General features: G+C 35.0%; 1 protein-coding gene across 1 annotated transcript in view; it reads left to right on the forward strand.

Annotated features, from left to right (window-relative positions):
- Positions 1 to 5470: 5470 nt before the first annotated feature.
- LOC129247477 (uncharacterized) overlaps positions 5471 to 24317 on the forward strand; it is a 33150-nt gene continuing 14303 nt past the window's right edge. The window contains exons 1-2 of the mRNA XM_054886611.1: positions 5471 to 7366; positions 18174 to 18391. Coding sequence (XP_054742586.1) covers positions 6407 to 7366; positions 18174 to 18391 — 1178 coding nt within the window. The 5' untranslated portion in view covers positions 5471 to 6406. The remainder of the gene's footprint in view (positions 7367 to 18173; positions 18392 to 24317) is intronic.

Raw genomic sequence — 24317 nt, forward strand, 5'->3', positions numbered from 1 at the left:
AAACAACACAAATCAGCTGATTTGCCGATAACACCTTTATTAGATTCGCCTTGGTTTCATGCTTTGAGTTATATGGTTTTTGTTGTAGAACGCACGTACCTAACCTTAAAAACATTACTAAAAAAACCGCAAAAATGCTAAAAAACAATTAGCGAAAAAACAAATAGCGAAAAAAATTGTCAAAAATCGACGAAAATTTTGCGCTGCTGACAACTCACACTTTACTTTACCAATACTAAATGGGCTATAATGCATGCCCAGAATTTTTCTAAGAGTTCTGAATAAAAAGTTGGAAATTTTGATGTGTTTTTTTGGAAAATTGTTACATTCTTGTGAATTTTGAACAAAGTTGAAAACTTTGAGTTATAGCTTTTGTTCAGGAACGTACTACACTTCTGCAAACATCTAAAAAAAAATTTATAAACAAAAAAAAATTGCTATTGTAAAATTTGCTACAATAGTTTCTCGCACTCCTATTATTTTGAACGCAAGTGTATGTACATACGTATATATGCATATATGTATGTACATTTCAGATGCAACGTTAGCTTCATTCGCTTTACTAGGTGGGTTACTGCATATATAACATATAATAATATCAGGTAATTCTAGTGACAGAACATTTTAAATAAAACTTCCCACAAAGTATTTAATTCATCTAAAGCGAAAGTGAAGATGTGTGTCAGTGTGGCAAACTTGTCTGGATACATTTGTTTACATTATTCTATGCAGTATTTCGTTGAATACACTTTGATATCTTTATATTCAAAAATCAATGAGGTTTAAGAAACACTCAAGGCGTATCTATAGAATTTATAGAATTTAACGCGACACTCGAAATACTTTGTTTACGTTTATTTTTTATTTATTATCCAATTCACCTTGGAAATAATTATTTTGACAAGTGAGCCCAAAAAGCAAAAACAAAATACATGTAATTTTTTTGTACTATTGCTATCACCTTGAGTAGATTCGCCTTGGAAACACCCAATAAAAATGCAATAAAAATATTTGGAGTTTTCAAATAAAATAGTTTACGACTGCAATCCCATACCACTCTTCAATAAAACGAAAATTCAGGTGTTTTTTCGACGCGCCAAATTGGCACACAAAGTCTTACGCCGTTGACAAATTGTACAAATTAATTGTAAAATCAGTGTTTAGAAAAAAATGTTCCAGAGCGCTTTGCCTTAAATACCATCAATAGAAGTACAACAGCAGCAACAACAACAAAATGGCTTAGTATGTAATAATATTTTCCCTTTTGAGGTAAAATATTTTTTGTTAGAAAATGGGATATTTTTTGACCAGGTTGAGAATCTTTGGTATATTGTGTAGCATTGAGTGGTTAAGAAGAGTTAGATGTTGCTGAGTTAGATCAGATACTTCTAATTTGGTCTGAAAAATGTTATCCTAAAGTGCCCTCTGTGTCTCGTTTCTGCCTGTTATGAAGTTGGATTAAGGCAGCGCCCATAAAATTTAGCCCACTCCTGATCATCGTGTATAATAATCAAGCATATCTGATGTTTCAGCTCTATATTTATCTGTTAGGAGATTTAACAATTTATACATTCAAATATTTGGCGGAAAAAATGCGAGGTACGTTCAGAATGTAAGTGTACTGGATTTCTCACGGTCGAAGGGAATGTTTTTTCGGCATGTTGCCAACGCTGCCAAGAAGGCTGACTCTTTCCGTTCAAAACGAGATCCCTTCGAAGTTACAATAGTATGTTGAAAATTCTTGACTCGTGAGCATTTCTTACGCAAAATGTCTATCTAATTTCGTGACTAGTGCGATATCTGCGGCATCATTTGCTACTTCATTGTGAAACCTTAAAAAAATAGCGATTAAGAATGAAAAAAAGTGGTATGCTGACAAAGTGAGTCTGCCTGCTATACGAAAATCCAAGAAATCACACGACTAACAGTACCAATCATGTCTTAGACTCGTTTGGGTGAGACGTTCTTAACCACTTACTGCATTTTCCTGATCTGCCGCCTTCACAATACACATTTTTTCACATTCAGAGAAGGTACACGTGAGTGGTAAAAGGTTTGATGGCATTACGAAGTTTCAATAGATGACGAGGTGAAGAGGAGCAGTGAGCGTATGAGTTGATGGGCCACCTCCCCACTTGCATCGAAAGCGTTAGCGACTATATTTAAATAATGAGAAGGCCGATGAGCTTACTAGGCTAGGACAACCTCGACCACAGCGGAACCAGTAGTTCAGCTTGGTTAACCCTTTACTGCATGAATTAATAGCGTTAAAAATATGTATCACAATGGAGATAGCTTTATTTAATTATCAATAAGACAAGTTAAATGAAAAATAATGAAAAAGTTTGATAGTTTTTTTTTTTTTTTTTACGGGACCATACAAAAAAATAGTTCAAAAGTTTAAAAAACAGTTGAAAAGTCGAACAACTATTATCTGTCGAGAAAGATGAGCATTTTTTCTGTCAAAAAGTTTACTCTATTATCGTTTTTTGAAAATTAATCACAATTCGGCTTCTTTTTCTTCTTTTGCGCTTTATTATTCCTAAACATGATTCCTAATTATATATTTGATTGATCAAAATAGTTCGGATTATTTTATAATATATACTTTATTTGGAAATACAATAAAATTTAATCAAATCTGCAATACCTCATGTGCAGAAAAGGGCTGAGGCGGAAGTAGAGTCTAACTATTACAGCATTTTAAGTAGACAATGGAAAGAACGACCAAACAGTGCAATGTTCAGGAAGACATGGCTCGACTTTACTATATCAAGGGCCAAACAACTGCTTGGGTACGGTCGACTCAACATCTCAAGACTAACCGCGGCGTAGTTTCAAATACCACTCAACAATATCTACTACCCTGATAAAACAGTTCCCGGAATAACCCTCAGGTGTCGCTATAAGTCAACCGATTTGAATTCCGTTTTTATTTGTTTGATTGCCACATCTGTGATTAACATTCCTACTAAAATCTTCATTGCTTTACATTTCTGCGTGCGTTTTCGATTTTTTACAGTTTTAAAAATGAATTTCAATTTGCAACAACGAGTTTTTACTGAATGAATTAAACGCAAATTAACCATCAGAGAGTTGGCAGAGGACTTGAACGTTGCTTATGGATCCGTTCACAATATTGCAGTTAATGAGTTAGGTTTGCGTTATGTTGATGAAAAGTTTGTCCCATGGACCTGAGTTTCATGCAAAAAAGTCATGATATAGATTTGATATGGTTGAAGACATGATTCCCAAGGCTGAATCCGACCCAACATTGATTAAAGACATCATTACTGGAGACGAGACGTATCACATCAGTCGAGTGAGTGGAGAGCTCCGAATGAACCAAACACAAAGAAACCACGTCGTTTTCAGTCGAAAGGAAATCGGCGCTCACGGTTTTTGTGAATTCTAACGGTATTGTACACCACGAGTTTCTGTACACCACCAGAAGATGAGACATTATTCAAGTATAAAGAGTATTATTAGTGCGTTCTGAGATGAAGTAATTCGCCAAAAAAAGAAAGGTTTTGAGGGGGAAAACAACTCCAGATAACGCACCGTCGTACAGTGGCATCATTATTTGTGAATTTTTGCCCGAGAATAAAACGAATACCATTCAAAAGCGATCGAGTTCTCCTGATATGGCTCGCTACGATTTTTTTCTTTTTGATCAAGTCAAAAAACCACTACGGGGAACGCGTTTTAACCACCGAAAGGAAGTTATGGAAAAATCGATGGCGGCTCTGATGGCTATACCGAAAAAAGAGTTCCAGAAATGTTTCGAGAGCTGAATCAAACGCTGTCATAAATGCGTTGCAGTTGATGGGGAATACTTTGAAGGCGATAATATCAGTTTTGACGAATTAACTTGTATTTAGAATTTTCTGAAAATATTCCCGGAACTTGCTGATCAAGGTGGTATGCCGAAGCTGTAGAGAAGTGGGGGAGAAAGATGTTCCTGCTCACAATCTTTGCAATTGTCTGGGTTTAACAAGAGCAAAATTTCGAGCTTTTAGCAAAACCATTCCACACTAATATTGACGACATTTCAGGTTTAGAATTTACATGTCATTTACTGTCAAAAAGTACAGGGAATTGTTCAATAAAACGCAAAATTTATTTTGTCGCCTTCGAAGCAATACACATATGCCAACCATTAGTCCAGTCATTAAAGCACCGTTTAAACGCATTTGAAGATATCTTCTTCAGCTCCTTCAGCGAATTCTCCTTATTGGCCTCTATCGACTCAAAGCGGCGCCCGCGGAGTGGTAATTTAAGTGTTGGGAAAAGGAAAAATCACAGAGGGCTGAATCCGGTGAATACGGTGATTGTTCGATGATATATGTCGAGTTTTTGCTGAAAAAAGTGTTCACAATATGAGCCTTGTGAGACGGTGCGTTATCATGGTGCAAGGTCCATGAGTTTTTTTCCACAAATCGAACACACTCTGATAATCAAAGAAAACGAGAAGCATGACTTTCATTTTTGAGGTGATTTTTTGGTTTCGGCTCATGTGGATAGCGCCATTCAGCCGCTTGTTAACTGGTTTGCATGTAAAACTCATATAGCCACGTCTCATCACCTGTTATGATGCGCTGTATAAACGTAGCGTCGGAATTTACTTGCTCAAGCATGTCTTCAGCCATCTGCTTCCGATGAATTTTTGAAAGAAATTCAACTCTCTTGGAACGAGTCAAGCAGCCACGCGTCTCATGCCCAATAGATGGTGTAAAATGTTGCGAATTGATTCGTGAGACACGCTAAGGTCACGAGCTACATCCCTCAAACTTAAATGATGGTTTTCCAGCACCATTTCCTTAACTTTGGCGACTTTTTCATCCGTTGAAGACGTTGATGGGCGACCAGATCGGGGCGAATCTTCGACGACTTCTCGGCCCTCTGCAAAAGCCTTAGGCTCTCTGCAACATTTTCAACGATGCGGCACTCGTGCCAAAAACAAGCTAATTCACAGATCACGCTCAAACTCTGCGACACTATAGAGTACCAACATTCCAGCAAAAAAATTGAGACATATGTATGTGTAACGCCCGCTTTTTAAATCAACAATTCCCGATATTTTTTTAACAGACATTTACTAGCAGTAAAACTTGTAATCATTTCTAAGAAAATTCGTTAGCATTTTGCTTACGACACTAAAATGTTCTGATGTTCAGAAAAATTCAACCTTCTCAAATCTTATGAGGAACAAAAATTTAAGAAAAAGCTAACAGCGAAAATAATAACAATACAAAGAAATGCAAGTTTTCACGTGAAAATGAAGGGGAAAAGAAAATGTAAAATCAAAAAAAAAAAAAAAACTAAAAAAAAAAAAATAAACAAAATCATATGAATTCGTTCGCTTAGATCGTACAGACTCGTTGTGAAAAGCATGAAATTTTCTTTTCTGGTACGAGTATCTTTTTTAAAAATAGCACGCGCTGTCAGTTTTTCAAGAGAACTGCTGCCGTTAAGTTGCAACGAACTCAAAACTGAATTTTTTTACGTACACATTATACTCACAGCTAAGTTGAATAAAACTGTGGAAAAATAATTGTAATTTTGAAAAGAATGAAAGTCGTACAGAAATATTTGTGATTCTAATTTACGAATGGAATTTGGAGTATAGAATTTGTTTGCTATGAGGGTGTAAAGTGGAGTATTTTTTATAGACACAATAGTACATAATAAATATACATATATGTATGTATATATGCATATATATTTATATATGAACTTGAAATAAAAATAAAATATGTACCTATATAGGTAAAAATCAAGAAATAAAAAATTAAGAGCAGTGAAGTGATTGTGAAACCGCAAGCAACAAAAACTGTGAATATTCTGCCATATGTAGATACATACAGAGATATACCTACATATATACGAGTATAAGTGTACACGTACGTGAATATACCCAAGATTATTTAATTACTTTAAAGTGTTGTTTTTTCTTCATGTGATCGGTGAAAATTTCGCAACTGAATTTGTGTCAGCGAGAGTCCTGATTTTTGTTTAAGAGCATATACACCGTTACATACATATGCATGTATGTAGATTTATAAAATTTAAAACGCAGTTGCAGAGACTTTTAAAAGGCTAAGACGCACACGGCAAAGTTCGCAGTTACTCGTAGCATAAATAATTGTGTGGTAACCCATTGACGAGCCAATCGCACGGGGCATTCACTCAGTTAGTCTTTTGTGTCGCAAGACGAAAATTGTAGTCTTTGCTATTGATCAGTCACAACATTGAGCAGTAGGAAGTCGAACGCCCAAACAAGCGGTACATTGTGAACACCGGCAGGAACCAAAAATTTTAATTAATTTAACTATTGACGAATAGCACTAAGGAATTGTCGAAGCTTTAACCCACCCGGGATAATATACGATTTCCGTTCAACGAAATGGAGGAACAAAGCGAACTTACTGCACAACAAGAAACACAACAACAACAACAACAGCAACACGTACCTACAACATTCGCCAATCAATCTAGAACAGCAGCAGCTCAACCCCCGCCACCACACGATGACGACGCCTGGTGGTGGGAGGTGGAGAATGGTGATTTGATTTTAGATCTCGTGCCAAATGTTGATACGCAAAGTGAAAGTGAAAATATCAACCAAAACAACAACAACAGCAACGCGAGCAGTAACAACAATGAACTATCGGCAGATTTTGCCTCATTGTTAAAGCGTGACGAAAATGTAAATGCGACATTTATAGCGAACAATACAAATGCAATTGAATGCAGTGTTGATCAAGCAATTGCCGAAGGCATCGATGAAGCATCAGGCTGTAAGAAACCCCGAACAGGCGGCGAAACGTTGGAAGACAGCAACGCAACTTATCGCACGCTCGACTCACATGACTCACCCGCACCCAACAATGCAGCAACTGCAGCAGCAGCTGCCGCTGCAGTACACGAACAAACACTCGAAGAATTTAAGGAGGAATTGCGCATCAAACGGCTGGCTCGCCAGACGGCCGTGCAAAATTTACGTGATGAAATCGCCACATTGCGCAGACAATTGGCCGAAGAGCAAGAGCTAACACGGCGTTTGCGACGTAACGATGCTGTCGAGCTGTTGAGTACCGATGTGGATGTGTCGGTGGCGGAAGAGGAGGGTGCCATTGGTGGCGCCAGTGCTGAACCCGATGCCGACGATGAAGATCCCCAGAGTCGCGGTCGTCATGCCAACATTGAGTTGGCTAATGCGCAGCTCGCACTCCAGATGGCTAATGCGGAGAATTTATCGTTGCGTACTGAGTTGGGTGTTGTACAAAAACAAGTTGGCACTCTGAAGGAAGTCATTGCTTGTTGCAAGCAGATGCTGAGCGTCAAGGAGGAGCAGTGCGTGCAGGTGAGTTAGCATTAAGGAATGCTTTATTTTGGTTGTGTGCATACTTACATATGCATATGAAGAGTAGGAATAAGCGAAGCGTTGTAGAGGTGTATAAATGCGGCCTACCTAATCAATTATCTGGAGAGCTGGGAGGCTGTTTTAACAAAACAAACAATTTTTTGTGTTTAAATGTGGTTTAGGGCTCGGAGGATTGCACGATGAGACTTGCATAGCATTAGACAGCACAATTAATATATTTCTCTGGAGATAAATCTCTCACTCTATCTCTCTCTCTCTCTCTCTCTATGGGTGCGTATATCATTTCTTAGATGTTTGGCTGCGCTCCTCTTCTAATTTGTGGTGGTGTTCCACAATTGGAGGCACCTACAATTTTATGCCACCTTCGAACGGTAGATGGTTTTTTATGAGAAGCTTTTACATGCTAAAAATACACGCGGAGGTTTGCCATTGCCTGCCGGGAGGCGGCTGCTATTAGAAAAAAACCATTTCTATCGCGGTGTTTCAAGCCCACAGTGGGTTTCTAACCCTAGTTATAACGAATCGTAGTCATGCTCAAATCTAATCGACTACAACGAATATGCATATCCATATACTGGAAAATCTGGTATTTATTTTTTCTTTTTTTTTGTGTATGTTCTGTTGCTTATTTATTAATAAAAATAAAATAAAAAATAAAAATATTTTAAAATAAATTTGCTTTAGCACAGCGGGCAATGGCCTCTTCGACCTTCTTGCTGTTGCACAAAAATGGAAAAAATCTGTTTCCTTTTAGAAATTTAAAGTCCTTCATAAATCTTAATTGATGAGAAAGCGAAAAATGACATTTTTTGCGAACAATAAAAAAGTTTATTTTTGTCACATGGTGTAACTGTAGATTTATGGTACCATTGCCTGCTGTGATATTTTTTCTGGATAACTTTTAATATTGTACAGTGCTATCATTGAAAATTGAGAGATTTACATTTTTTCAAAAATTATTTTAATATTAAGGCCTTCGCCTCATTTGAAATGGTGTTCTTCGTGTGTTTCTTTAAAGCGTGTAAAACGGGGAAAAAATAAAATTGTTTTTGTTTTCAATACTCGTATTTTATTTTTTGATCCATTGTTAAGAAATCATTTTTTTTTGGCCAGACGAGGTTCGTTCAAAAAGTTGTCAGTCTTTTAAAGAAATACATCATTTCAAATGACGCGAGGGCATTAATTTACGTTACAATTGAGCCTTTCATGTCTCTGAAGCCCCTATTGCTCGTTAAACTAGTCAGTTGAGTCGAAAAAACTGAAAAAATGCTGGCTCTTCGTCACAGCAGTTTCTAAAAAATTCGTTGCAGGACACTCCTTAGTCGTTTTGGGTGTCTCCCTATTAGAGTGTGACATTTAAGTAGCCTCAAAAGTAGGGATGTTTCTCTCCTACTTAGAGATAGAAGTTCTTGCGATTTTCTCAAGTTGCTCTCAGGCTACATGAGGGGTGTATGTATTGTAGATATAAATGTATTTCACGCTTCCTCAAAGAAGAATTTCCTAATCCAGACTTACTAGGGAGCTAGCAACATTAGTAACTTCTTCCGAGTCTGTAGGCTTCCTTGCAGAATCGTCTGCTTTTTCGTCCTCTGGTATGCTAAATTGCATCGGTATCCACTCTAGATGAAATATAAGCAGGTCTGCTATCAAGTTTATGCCTCGAATCGCTACTGTTACCGAATCGAACGTAATAAAGTCTAGGCCGTAGCGTAGTTTGGCTACCTGAGTAAATGTAAGGTTTACTTGCTATACAAACAACTAATAGTAGGCCGTCAACAGCTTCTTGTCTTCGGTCTAAAATATGTTGCGTTGGTCTGGAAGATAAATTGATGTTGTAATACACTGCAATATGATATAGAGATATATATGTAGTTCAATAAATTTTCCATTTCGCTCTAAAGCATATTCAGGATGTCAGAAAATAAAATTACTCATAGATATATACTTTGACTAGAATGAACTTATTTCTAGGCTAATGGACTTGTGAATAAATACAATTTACCGCATCGTATAAATTTTGTCTTACGAATATTGCCTATCTATCAGTGATAGGACGTTATATACCATATATGTACATATATATAATTTCCTATGGTTCCGAGAGGGAGCAAAGGGACACAACTATCTGGGTTAGATTACGTTAGGTTGAAGCGGTTGTCCATTGTGGGACACACTCAGGCTCATGGCTTATTGTAATGCCGCGTGGGGAACTAGCCCTTATCCCTCCTGAAACCAATGTGTACTATTCAAAAATTTCGCAAATTCCTTAATTTCAACAGATCCGATGTCTTCTAATTCGTTAAAGAAAGGTCCGCTCAAAAGTCGAGTCTACGTCTGGATAGAGCAGAACAGTGACACAGAAGGTGCGGGATCGTCTCTTCCTCTTCCTCGTCTAGACAACTTCTACAGAAGTCATGTGTTTGCACACCCATTCTACCGATTAGGCAGTGCCCCGTAATAACTGAAATCAGTGTGATAAGACTATGCTTATCTCTTCTTAGTTGAAGTTCTCGCGGATAAGTAGTCTACATGCTTGCAAGGGCCTACCTAAATCATTGTCTATGTACTCATCAGTCAATTTGGTATCGATTTCTCCTCAATGTCAATGACCAGAAACCCATGATATCATTAGGTGAAATGACTTAGCCATGTCGTTAAGAGATGCGTGGCATTTCATGGCTACCTTGCAGGTTATCGACTGTTTTGTGAGGGTATTTATCACCGCCTGTACCAGTGCCACGGCTTTCATTATTGCCATCAGTTCAGCCTAAAATATAATATAGTAATTGGGAAGCCGAAAACTGAAGGAGATCCCCAGATGCTCAGAATATATACCTTCGCCCACCCTGCCATCGAGCTTTGAGCCATCTGTGTATGCATGGATGGACTCACCCTGTCTTACCACGTCCCGTTCCCACTCTTCTGGGTTACTTTATCTTCGTTCCTCCTCCAGGTCAGCAAGGGTCTACCTCTTCGTCGGTTTCCTTGTGGATTCCAATCAATCTTGAATCTCTACTAAGAATGTGTCCAAGCCAGCCCCATTTTCTTTTCAGAACTTCCATTTGTATGGAAGTTTGATTGGTGCCACTCCACAGGCTGCTGTTTCGTATGGTGTTGGACCAGAGAATGGGCAGCGATTTATAAAGTCTTCTAGACGTTGCATATTTGTAACTGTAAAGTTACAAGTTTCGAAGCCGTACTGTAGAACTGATGTGATGTTCGAGATAAAAATTTTTATCTTGGTGTTATCTGTTTCGTGTAATTATAAATGAGCACCAAATTTTTATTTTTTTTAATTTTTTTTTATTTTTTATTATTAAGAAATCATCGATTAACTGGAGGAATGTTCGGTGAAATGATTATTCTCACAATCTGAACACTGGATTTCTTCATAATATTATTTGACACCTCTGAACTATTTTTGTAAAGCTATTTGAGTTCACCCTTCTCACCCAAATAAACCCATTGTATTGTACTTATAAATAGTATCGAAAAGCAATGCCTTTTTATAAGCCTTCAAATGCCAGAAAAATTAACTGATAGTTGTTGCTGTATGGTGACGAACTCTAGACGTTCTCATAGTGAAAAAAAAATATTTTGAAAATTATCTTCTTAATTTCGAATAAAAGTATTTTATCATTACAAATATACAACCTATAAGCTATCTTACTAATAAGTTGCAAAGTGAGCTTTCGTACATTTTATTGCGAATATTTGTGAATCATATTGTTTGGTACCTGGAATGATTCCTCCATTTTCTTTTACAGGATCACCAGAGTAATGCCAAAATAACAACCACTAAGATGCATCTTAGGTCTCTAAGTGATCGATGCTATTTTTGTGGAGCTCTGTATCTTGGAGAAAAGCTTAAATAAGAAGTCTTCACACGTACATATGCATTTACACATACATGTGTATATGGCAATGGACTCTATTATACTCACAAATAATTATAATTCTACCATATAATATGAAAACTCGCGCAATCGATGGATGTGTTTCTTTGCAGCCAATCGAATATCGAATGTTGATCTCAATCGATTGGAAATTTTAGTATTTAAAAAAATCCATTTACTCATATAAGACTTTTTCTATATAATATATATGTATGTAAAACGATATTATGTATGTTGTTTAAATTCTGTTTACTTTTTAATGCAATTATTTTGAAATTTTTTTAAAGTTCAACCAAATGAATTTTGAATTAAAAGCATCAGTATTTCTATACTGAGTGCCAGAAACTATGCATTGATGGCGCCTATATGCTTTTTATTGGAAAATCTTCGATAAGTATACTTGCTCTTGCTTCAACTTCTAAGAAAATAACCTTTTCAATGTTTCTTTTCTCCAATAACCTTCATTTTCATTTTAAAATTTACTAATTTCTTTTATTACCTGAAGTAATTACAGGCATCATTTACAAATATCACTCATACGCCGTGTATCACATGAAAAAACATTTATATATGTATGTATGTATGTATGTACTGCTAAGTGTGCTCTTTATGATTTGTCAGAAAATGTGTACAATGTGTATCAGCAATAAAATGAACAATTAAATAATTAAAAATAAATAAATAAAATAAATTTGTATTACTCATAGGGCTGTTGGCAGCTCACTCATCGCCACAATTTACAAATATAGTAATTTCTCAAAAACTGACATTGACTTTGTTAGTGATTGGTCACATATAACGCACATGAAATGTCTGTGCTCTAATTTTGCCACGCTGTCACAATGTGGAATATACCTCATCATCTTTTTTAGGAACGAGCAATTGCTGTCGCATGCCGGCAATATTGATGAGATCAGCCTAAACAAAGGCACTTTTAAATTTAATAATTTCAGTTAGATAAATATTTACCTAAATCGAATGAGATTTGTGGGGAACGACTTCGCGACGTGTGATAGTAACATCTGTTATCACTTTTGATATTTACTAAATTGTAACAGGAGGCCCCGTTTATTAGGGTAACAGCATTACGAGAAATATTGCTCACAAAGGCACCTTAAAATTCATAGGTGAATCACATTTGCCTATATGTACTACCTTGAGCTGTGTAAGAAATATAAAAGAGCAAACTTGTCTAGGTCCAGAAAACCCTTTCCTTTTAGCTGACCATGACCGTCTTGTTTTATCAGCGCAGGTGCAAGTTCGATGACAACCTCCGATTAGGCAGCTCTACGCCTGTTCACGACAGATGAGGGAAGAGTGTCTTCTTAGGCGTTATGAAACAATTAACGTAGATCTATGAATTGAGATGCAATGCATCCGTCACCTAAGTCATGTCAACAATGAACATAACATTTCTTATTAGAATCAGCTAGCGCAAGAATGAAAGACTACTCTCGTATTTTGATCACACATGGATCACATTAGTTTTGATCTTTAAAAGATTGCCATTTCATCAGTATAGATACCCAGTACACAAAAGTTACAGAGAAAATCGTTTACCTCGACGTACTTAATTTCCGAGAAATCGAAGTTAAGGCAAAAGTTTATTGCAATATCTGAATTTTATATTATATAAAAAGTTAACTGTCATCACCTTTTGTTCTTTCATAGCGTGAGTATCATTTTTAGTGGGTTTTTGCAATCTTCATCGTCTTTTGGCACTATAGCTCTTTGTGAACTTTGACCTGTTTTTTCCAGTTCCTTATTCCAAGTTTATTTATATCCTCCGATAGTTCGTCGACCCATCTTGTTCTCGGTTTTCAACTTGCTTTAATGTTGAACGCTTCCTCGTACCGTCCATTCTTGTTATATGACACAGCCATTTTAACTGGTGTGCTTCGATGAAATGTATAACATTTTCGCCATTTATAAGCTAGGCCAACTCGTCGTGCATACGGCACTCGCCGTGATCTTTGATTGCTCCAACAATTTTTCTGAGAATTTTTCGTTTGAAGACTCGAAGATTTGCAGTTTTGCTTTATCTGCTTCAATTGGCATCCACGATTCAGCTCCATAACATTAAACTGGTCTAATGATGGTTTTTTTCCGAATTAATTTGCATTGCCTGTTTAGTAGTTTCGATTTGAAGGGTTTCGTTAGTGATGCGTACGATCTGTTAGCTGCTTGGATTCTCTCATCGATGGTAAGACTTGTTGAGTTATCTCTACTCAGTTTGAAGTCTAAGTAGGTAAAGGATTTCACGATTATATATTTCGTTGATTTTAAGGTCAATTCTCCCAGCTGCAATTTCAATATCTGCGAAGGTTTTTAGGTTTTTAAAGTATAGTAAACAATTGAGTTTAGCTTCCCCAATTTTATCTTTTTCTTGTTTCCACGGTAGGTTGCCTTGCTGCTTAGGAGACTTTTATCATCCCCGGTAACACATGGGAAATATATGAGGTTTGCCTTTAATGACTTCTGTTATAGCCACAGGAGCGAGGAAGAGGAAGAGAGTGTTGAAAGCTTCCTCTGTGCTCCAGTTCAACTCTTTCCAGAACGCGGCGTCGCTGTCTAACTCTTACTTCTTTAGATGCCTGTAATACTTAGAATCAGCAGACTGTATTTCAACGTTTATAAGAAAAAAAAACGATGTGGTTTCACCAAATTGCGAATTAGAGGAGGACTCTTCAGTCACGCTTAAGTAGGCTCCTCTGCAGCTTCATGGTAATGGTAACCGCTGTAACCTGACTTATCCTAGGCGCTCTCATGCATGTCAGCTTTTATGCTTTTTCTATTTTCTGTACATAAGTTATTGTATATTCATTTCAATTTTACTCTTCAAATCAGTATATCACAGTAACATCTTTTTGACACCTATAAGTAGCATTTCTTTCAAAAGTTTTCTCTTTTAAAAGCTGATCTCTTGCTTGGTTGGGCAAAATTTAGTTAAACCATAAATTTATTTCCAAAAGCTAATTGTGTTTTTGGCAATGGATAATGCACTTGTGTTTTGGTTAAAGTATTTCAAAATACATACATACATACATATGTCCCTAAGACATATCCTATACATTTTATGTAGAGTAAGTATTGAAGCAAAAGCGTGCTATCACCTTGTTTGCTTGCTTATGATATGTGCATATGTACATGGATGGAGCTCGCTTGTACTAATCGGCAGTACACGTGTGGCTTGCCGATTGTGCTTGTGTAAAAAGGCGAAGTGTCGCTTCACACGCGCATGTACTCGTACTACGTCGTCAATACGATCCACATATATATGCGCTCAAATGGATAGATGTTCGTTTGTATGTTCTGTTTAGATTCCAAAAATACGTTGTAGAATTGGTTCAATGGCATATACTGCGCCACGCTCTTTAATGAGTTGGCATAAAAGCTTTCTAGAGTGTGACAAATCTATAGGAATTTATGATACATCTACAGTCTAAGCCGTTAGATATGAATTCATGGAAGTTTACACGACTGAACTTGTTATCAATGGAACTTGCAGAAATTAGATGCAGTTAAAACAAGATTGTAAGAGTTTAGGAAGGAAGTAAGATCGAAATGAGTTGAAGGGTATATCGAAAAGGAAGAATATTGAGCGGAGGAGATATTTTGTCGCAGATTAATAATTGTGCTTTAATATTTATGAATTTTTGTAAAAAATACTTGCATGAGCTTAGCATTGATGGGATTTCCATGTGCACAGAGGAAGAAAAATCAATACTTTTATTTCGATATTGTTATCAATTTGAACTTTGATTCGATTACTAATTATGAGTGACTTCAGCATATAAGGATTTACCATCAATAAGATATTTATTTATTTATTTTCTGTATTTAGTTATATTTTTTCTGTAAATTTTTACATACTCGATACGTATGTGCATAGCATGCACAAGATTCTTGTAGCTATGAATACCTAAGATATTCATATTCTGTTGTTTTATTCATATTCAGTTCCTTCATTATTTTGCTTTCCGCCAGAATTTTAAATCATTCGATTATGCCAATGTCTTTATAAAGCGCGGCAATTCCATGTCAAGCGGTTTAAGTATTTTGGACATTGTCGTCAGTTCTTTTAAAAACTGATATATTCATAGGCCTGAGTGTAATAAGAAGTAAAATGGAACGATTTTGAAGTGGAGTACGAGTATTCCAGTGAAATTAATATCGATTTGTTGTATGTATTTGAACATAGTTGGCAGCCGCCGTAGCCGAATAGGTTTAGGAAAAGGAAGGGTGTAAGCGAAAAAAAAACTGGGCAAAACTGGAAAAGTTGCAGGCATTATTGAGCATAGCCTCGATTATTTGGAACAGGATCTGAGGTGGTCGCTTTCAGAAAAAGAAAAAGAAAATTTTCTCAATAATTTTACCAAGCAAAAAAATTTTCAAAAAAAATTTAATTTTATTCCAAATTTTTTTTTTTAAATTTAAGCTAAACTCAATTTAAATCTAATTTTGTTTTATATATTATTATATGCAATTTTATTCCTAAACATTAATACACAACTACATATTTTTTCCTTAAACATTAAAGAAAATCATAAAAAGTTTCACTTTAAAAACTACGTATACCAAAACACCGTCAACCCCGAATAAATTATTAACCTTTTAGCAAAATTTCTTCTTATTATATTATAGTTAGCCTTCAAATGAGAAGAATTGACGGAAATATCAAGAATACTTCACACAAAATTGCTAAAACATCGTAGAAAGAGTTCCTTGCTTTCAAATTTTTCGCTTGGTGCAAATAATGAAGTAAAATGGTGTGTAGAAAGCATTACGAACTTTTTTGTGAGAACTATTCTATGCAAGACTTATGACATCCTGCGCGAGGTACCTAAGAAGATCGAAAAATAAACTTAGTCACTGCTCTGATCACGACAATGAGCATCCGTTGAAAATGTGTTTTGATTGCTTCGATTGGATATGCATGAGTCGCCAGAATTCATTACCATTTACACTGTGCGACAATTTTGGGGTCATCAAAATCAAACCACACCGGACCTTTTTTTTCTGAAAATATACCTATTCAATAGCAAAACCCTCGCTGGGTTTTTAAAAGTTAGCTCGATTTTTTTTTTTATTGCGTTTTGAAGTTTTCTATTTTCATGAGATTTTGGAGTTTTACCTGTACGCTAAATTGGACTTATAAATCGACCTTTGTTTGATTTAATCGATTTATTTTGTCATATCTTGATGCAGAAATGTCGTACATGCACAAATAAACTTGTTTTGAGAAGAACCTATATCTCAATACGCAATTTTGAATACCAAAATTTCGAAAAATTGTATGTTTTTACCATTTTTTACTGTAATTATGAAAATAATTAAAATTTCTCACTATTTCTTCTAGCAAAAATGTTGCAAAATGTACTAAAAAAGTCATTTATAAGATAAAAACATAAAACTGAACTTTAAGTTTGTTATTTTCTAAAAAAATAAATTTTTAACAAGATTTTTCTTCATAAAGATAATTTTTTTATACTCTGCTTCAATTTTTTTTTTAAATATCTAAAAACTCTGTGGGTAAAAATATTAAATAGATTAAGTAAAAGGAATATAGACTTGAATTCTTATAATTTTTTTTTTTTTATTAAAATAAAGAATTTTTACGTACTAAAACCTTAGAGACGAGCTCTTTTCGACAATGATTGAATTTCAACATCATCATTATCAGAGTAATCAGATTCATCAGTAAAGAATTCCATGCCTGTCTCTTCTTCTTCTACCTCAAGACTGCTGCGATCTTAGAACAGGTAAAATCGTTGGGAACAAATTTTGGAATTTCTAAAACAAACATTTCCTGATAAGACAGACTACAACCTTCTTTATACTTTTTATTTTGGAATGTGTGCTAGCCACTTTTCTATGTACTTAACAGGCTAAAAGTCTTGTGAGACCAATCTTGCTTATCACTACTCACGATCACATTTTGTTACATCCAATATTCATTGGAAAACCGTATCTGGAAAAAATACTAGCAAAAATAGAAAAATCTGAAAATGTGTATAACGGGTGGTTACGTATAAAATTATTTTCATAATTACAGTAAAAAATGGTAAAAACATACAATTTTTCGAAATTTTGGTATTCAAAATTGCGTATTGAGATATAGGTTGTTCTCAAAATAAGTTTATTTGTACATGTACGACATTTCTGCATCAAGCTATGACAAAATAAATCGATTAAATCAAACAAAGGTCGATTTATAAGTCCAATTTAGCGTACAGGTAAAACTCCAAAATCTCATGAAAATAGAAAACTTCAAAACGCAATAAAAAAAAATCGAGCTAACTTTTAAAAACCCAGCGAGGGTTTTGCTATTGAATAGGTATATTTTCAGAAAAAAAAGGTCCGGTGCGGTTTGATTTTTGATGTCGCACTGTGTTATTTATTGCCCAGACATAAAACTTTTTTCCTTTCTTTATTATGTATTTTTTTACCTTTTTTTAATTTTTATTATTTATTTTTTCTTATTTTTTTATTTAATTTTTTATTTAATTTTTTATTCATTTTTTTATTTCATCAATAAAGGCGTCAAGTTCAAAATTACTTCTCTACAATTCTGATGAATAATTTTTGAAATTTTTCAAAATAACGCCGCAGTTGGCAACAAATTTTTCGCTCATAGACAACCAAATTGGAAATTGGTTGCAGAACCAGAAAAGAGAGAATTTTACAAAAATGTAGATAATAATTTTAATTTGCTTCTGTAATGCTCATTGCTATGTATGTATATTTTTACATAGATACATATTTAAGGTACAGAAATCTAAGTGCTTTTGGTATTGCTTCAAAATAATTTAAAATTGTTGTAACCAATCAATTAACAAAAGTTTTAATTTGAAATATTTTTAATTTGTTTTTGTTCTTTGATTTTCCAGCTAAAAAATAAACTAGACGAAATTGAGACAGCATTCGGCGAACGTGAAATGAAAATCATGTCGAGCAGCTTGCGGCAGGAATACGAACGCCAATTAGGCAACATACGACAATTGCGTCAATTATACGAAGAACGACAACGGATCGCTTTGGCAGAGCAAGAGAATTTGCAGAGGTTGATTTCGATTAAACGAGATGAATTGGCAGCTGAGCAGCAAAAGTAAGTGGAATGGGAAAAAATTGAAGTAAATTAAAAAAATAGGAAATACAAAATCCAACTTAGATAAATTTTAATTATTTTCTTCTATGTAAATTCATGATTTTTCTAACCATTTATTTTTTATTAACTTCATTTGTAGAAAAAGTGAATTTTGTTTTCATTGCTTTTAATGCAATTTGCTTTAAATACATAGCAGATATACATATATGTTTTAGCAGCCACGCAACAACAAAGTAGGCCAACAATAATAAAAACTGTAAGGCTGTATATGTATATGCACATATGTACATGTGTATGTATGCATAGTATTGCACAATACGTGAATTCGTAGGGTGATCGTGACAGAATATTTAAGTAAGTTTTCTTTCGACTAATTCGTATTTTTTAATTTATTTGTTAGGAAAAGACAGTATTCAAAAAACAATTAGATTTGTTTGATTAATTTATTTTTATTTATTAATTAATCAACAAACAGGATGGTTACACACTTTAAGATCGATAGAGGCAAGAGTTTTATAAGTAACTTCTTCAAAGTAAACTCAGAGTAAGAAAAATCAAGGTCTAAGAAAGAAGAATAAGCATTAAACTGAAAGTGAAATATTTTAAAATGAAGTTATCTCAGATATTTTTTTCTTTACATTTACTGCATTTGAGAATTAAAGCAGAATATTTAAGTAGTTCTGGGGCACCAGTTTTCTTTCGATATTTTCGAATTATTTTTAGTCTACAAAAATATTCAGTTTTAAAATCAACTTGAGCTTAAATTAAAAATTGAGTTATTTCACTAGTATCTTTGGGGGAAAAGGAATCCATTTTCTTCTCGGTATTGAACTTGCTCGCAGTCAAGGTTACATTTCACACTAAAAAAGTTCATTTACTGTTTTAAGTTTGTTCCAGTCAGTTTTAAGTTGCAGCGTGTTAACAATCAGAATCAGAAGTCAACAAAGAGAAAATTCGGTACATTTTACATTTTTTTTTGATAAAGGCGAAAATGTAAGCGAGTCCGCTGAAATTGTAAATGGTGTTTATGGTGTCTAATATATCGGCATTTTTGATGTTAGAGAAAATGTCGATAATGTCGTTAAAATCACAGAAATAATCGAAGTTGACCGGCATGCTAGTAGTCGTAGCATCGCCCAGGAGCTAAAGATCCACCCAGAAACCTTTTAAACCATTTGCGCAAAGCTGGATTAAAAAAGAAGCTGGATGTTGGGGTGTCAAACCGATTAACACCAAAAAACAAGATGCATCGAATTTCCATCTGGAAAGCCTTGGCTAAACGAAATAGAATCGACTCATTTCTTAAACGGATGGTAACGATTGAACGGTCAAAACATGATGAAACAGCTCAAACGATGGCCCAACCAGGACTGCCTGTTAGGTTCTACTGTATATTTCGTGAGACTTAAAAGGAATCAATTATTATAAGCTGCTTCCGTATGCACAAACACTAAATTCAGATCTCTACCGTCAACAACTGGACCGTTGGAAGATAGCGATTAACCACAAACGGCCAGAATTGTCCAACAGAAGAGGTGTTGTGATCTATCAGAATAATGCAAGGCCACACTCGTCTGTAATGACTCGCCTAAATCTCCAAGAGCTTGGTTGGGAAGTTTTAATGCATCCACCATATAACCCGGATCTGGCACAAAGCGATTGCCCCCTTTTTCTCTCAATGCAAAAACTTCATGAGTGATAAGAAATAGGTTGTGGAAATCGATTACTAGAATTTTTCGCCAATGAAGAACAAAACTTCTATGAGCGAGGCATTATGATGATACATTTAAAATGGCGACAAATTATATAATAAAACGTTGCATATTTGACCCAAATCGGACCATACGAAATGTCTTAAGGGGTTATATACCTTGTGTTTTTCAAAAAAATCAAAATAAATTTTATTTCTTTATCGTAAAGTACAATCCCTTGAGAACATTTTCCAAAAATTTCATAGAGATCTGAGCAATAGATCGAAAGTTACAGCGTTTTAAATTGTGCGTCGTCACAACGTAACGTAACTAAACTTGAAACTTTAAACGCGATTATCTCAAAAACGTGTTTTTCCAAAAATGCTTTTGCGGTGGACGCGTAGGCAAAAAAAGTATTAAACCGATTTTTATAATTTTTTTTTTAAATTGTTCGTAATTGATGTCGCCTCTTAGTGAACGATCAACTTTTTATGTATAAATTTTTATTTTGCAGATATGAATTTTTTAATGCCAATTTTAGGACTGTAGAAGTGGAGTTTTTTAAAAACATGTTCCTATTTTCACAAAAATCAAAATATTTAATATATTGATCGTTCACTAAGAAGATATAACCCTATACTAATGAAATCTTTTCGATTTTTTGATTTCAGTTGACTGACGCGTCCACCGCAAGCCTCTTCCAAAAAAAGGGTCTTGGGGGAAAACGCCATAACTCCGCCATTTTTAAATATTTTTACACAAACAAAGCCTTTTTTTTTCTTTAAACATTGTAATATCCAATAATAAAAACTTTTATACAATAAAATTATTGCTACATATCTTTAAAAAAACCCAACTTTCGCTAATTTCACCGGACCACAAGGTATATAACCCCTTAAATAAAGTTTTAAATTTTACGCAAAAAATTTTAGTTTTATTTTTCCACAAACTAATATTTTTCAAATACCCAATATAGACTCCCAAAAGTAACAGTATTTGAAAAAACAGATTTACATACTTTTTTTTCTAGTTTCCGCTTTATTTTTGTATGTTGAATACGATTCTGATATAAAAAAGTGCCCATTTTTAGCCCATACTTAAAGCTTGGGTTAACCCTACTTTATTCCAAACAGTTCATTTCTTGTTTTTCGAGACTGCCATACTACAGTTCTTGTAGTGCGCGATACAAACTTTAATTTGAGAACATATTGAGAAAAGTGGGTGTAAAAGTACCCAAAAACAGGTCCCTTTGGATTTTTACCACTTACTTTTCTCAAAACAATGAGCAGATGGACCCTTTTGGACCGCAGACAATTAGGCTGTATTTTCTGTTTGGTTTTGCTCTTAAAAATAAAACATAATAATAATAAAATCAATTAATTTTAAAATTTTTGTGTCTTGAAACTACTAACATCATTAAGTTTGTCATGTTTTACCGTTATTTGAGTTTGTAAAATCAGAAAACTGATGCAAACAAATTAATTTTCGAATTTATCGTCTTTCACTCCAAATAAGCTCAGAGGGGAAAAAGAGCCAAACTAAGCCAAAATTTCTAAAAGTAAATAGTTATGAGTACAATTTTTGAGTAACCTAAAGAAACTAAAAGTCGAGTAGACTCTCACCCTACAATATACAAATATGCATGTGTATGTATGTTGGTTTGCGTGTGCAAACATTTACATCCGAACCTATACATGTAAGCATATGAGCACGTGCTTTAGTAAATAGTTTTTGTTCTTAAGTCAAGAGGGAAAAGAGAAACTTTCGTTATTTCATTTTGGCAACAGCAATGAGAAAATTATGAAATATAAACAAAAGAATACACGAGACTAAGATAAACAAAAGCAAAAAAATGCATACACATTTTAGCAGTTCCATGCGGAAAAGTAAAAAAAAAAACAAACATATTCAAAAGAAAATTTGTTTTACATATTGTATTTGTTTTGGTGTCAACTAGTAGACTGGCTGACTTGTACATGCTGTTGGCAACAGTTGTTGCTCTCTATGTTAATGCTACTACTAACGAACAGTGGAGCGAATGCTAACCAAAGCTCTGTAATAAGTAAGTCGATATATTTATATACTTTTAGAATGATGGATTCTGAGTTCAAAACTTGCTGGCATTAAATTCGATACACATATTTGATCATTCATTAAAAGATCATGCCGGTCGTCAAAGCTAAGTTTGTTTGTGCTCACTGCGAATATGAAAATGTTTTCTAACAGCAGTCGCCCCTTGGTATGCAACGGGAGCATTTGAGAGCATTGCTGTTATGAAAAACTGTTGATACTCGCATTCGTAGAGGAAGATGGAGCAGAGTACGATTAAAAACCTCTTATTTTTTTGAATGTTCAAATATGTAAAAGCAATAACCGTTAGTTTTTACCATTACCCCTATGCTCCCAACCATTTAATTCATTCACAGTTGAGTGAAAACATTTATTTAACACTCATTCAATTTACTACTTTTGATTTTTTATCCATTTTTATTTGCTTGTTGTAGGGAATTTTCACACTGTTTTGTAGTGCCTTTGCGCCATGTTTGTCTGAGTAAAGTTTGGCGATTCCCATATTACAGCGCGATGAAGTGCCGGGTGTAGTGTGCACGCGAAGTTTTTGTTTAGCAAATTTTTACTCAAAACATAAATAAAGTAAACTTGTTAACGTTGCTCAACTTTGTTCGTCAACATGTGCGGAACCTTTATGCGTTGTTGCATATTTAGGCCTGCTCGGCAGCCACGTAGCCTATTAAAATTTTTTTGTGGCAACGGGTATTGGTGTTTATTTTTTGCTTTTTTCTTTGTCCTTCTATTGGTTATTAATTTTGAGAACGCATATATGCACACATGCATTTTTGGTATTTTATTAGGTTTGCGGGATTTTTCTATATACACGATTTTCGCTTGACTGAAAATTCATTTAAAAACGATGAGAAAACAGTATGAAGAGCAATTGTTTAGATTTGCTAATGAAATGATTTCAGATGAATGAAGTTTTTATGTGGAAGTGAGGAGATGATTTAGAGGAAAAAGCCAAAAAGCTGTACCTAAGTGTAATTTTACAGTTTATTTATCGAAAGAGATAGGCATTGCCGAATAATCAATTTGTTTTGTCCCTGAGCAAGAAACCGTACTCACCACTTGTAGAAGGTGAAGTTCAAAATAAGCAAGACTGGCGTCATAAAAATGCTTTTGATGGCACCATCTTTTTAATGAGTTAGTGCGTTGGGAGTTACATCCCTAGCTGACTTCCAGTGAAAGCTTTTTGACATTCCGTTCAGTGGAAGCGAAGAACTAAATGCTTACCGAAACATTTGAATTTATGAAAAAAGTTTATGGCGGGTATTGTCTACCTCGTGCCAGAGTTCATGAGTGGTTTACACGTTTCAAAGATAGCTGTGAGGACATAAATGACAATGAACATACGGGCCGTCCAAAATCAGTAATCACCGAAAACTCTATCGAAATTTTTTGTAAATTTTTCAAAAATGAAGCGAAATCATCGTTAAAATTGAATATCTCCAAACCATCGATTTATCGAATTTTAACTGATCATTTGGGCTTACGAAAGGTCTATGCACGTTTCATTCCGCACAAGTTAACTGAGGACCATAAATTGCTCAGAATTCAACATTCGAAAGACCTCATTAAAGAGGCCGGAAAAGACGAGAACTTCCTTCACAACATTGTAACTGGTGATGAAACGTAGTGTTTCCAACATGAACCTGAAGCTAAGCGCCAAAGTGCCGAATGGAAGGCTCCAGACAAGCCACCATCCAAAAAATCGCGTTTGGAGAAGTCAAAAATCAAGTAGATGCTCATTTGTTTTTACGATTTCAAGGGAATTGTCCACAAGAAGTTTGTGCCAATGGGCCAACTCGTCAATGCAATTTTCTATCTTGACATTTTGAAGTGTTTGTTGCATCGCATTCGTCGAATTCGCCCTAAATATCGCTAAGGAGGAAGCTGGCGCTTATCGTATGATAATGCACCATCCCATCGATCCACTTTTGTCACTGATTTTTTGACTAGAAATCGCATTTTAACCATCAATCACTCACCGTATTCACCTGATATGACTCCCTGTGACTTCTACCTACTCAAAAAATTGCATTTGGTTATGAAAGGAAAAGGTTTTGCGTCCAGGCTATCCAAAAGGCTTGTACCGACATCCTGAAGGGCATTCCGGTCAATTACGTGAAGCACTCTTTCGAAAAGCTTTTAACTCGCGCAAA

Source organism: Anastrepha obliqua, chromosome 5, assembly GCF_027943255.1.
Source record: "Anastrepha obliqua isolate idAnaObli1 chromosome 5, idAnaObli1_1.0, whole genome shotgun sequence".
Taxonomy (NCBI): domain Eukaryota; kingdom Metazoa; phylum Arthropoda; class Insecta; order Diptera; family Tephritidae; genus Anastrepha; species Anastrepha obliqua.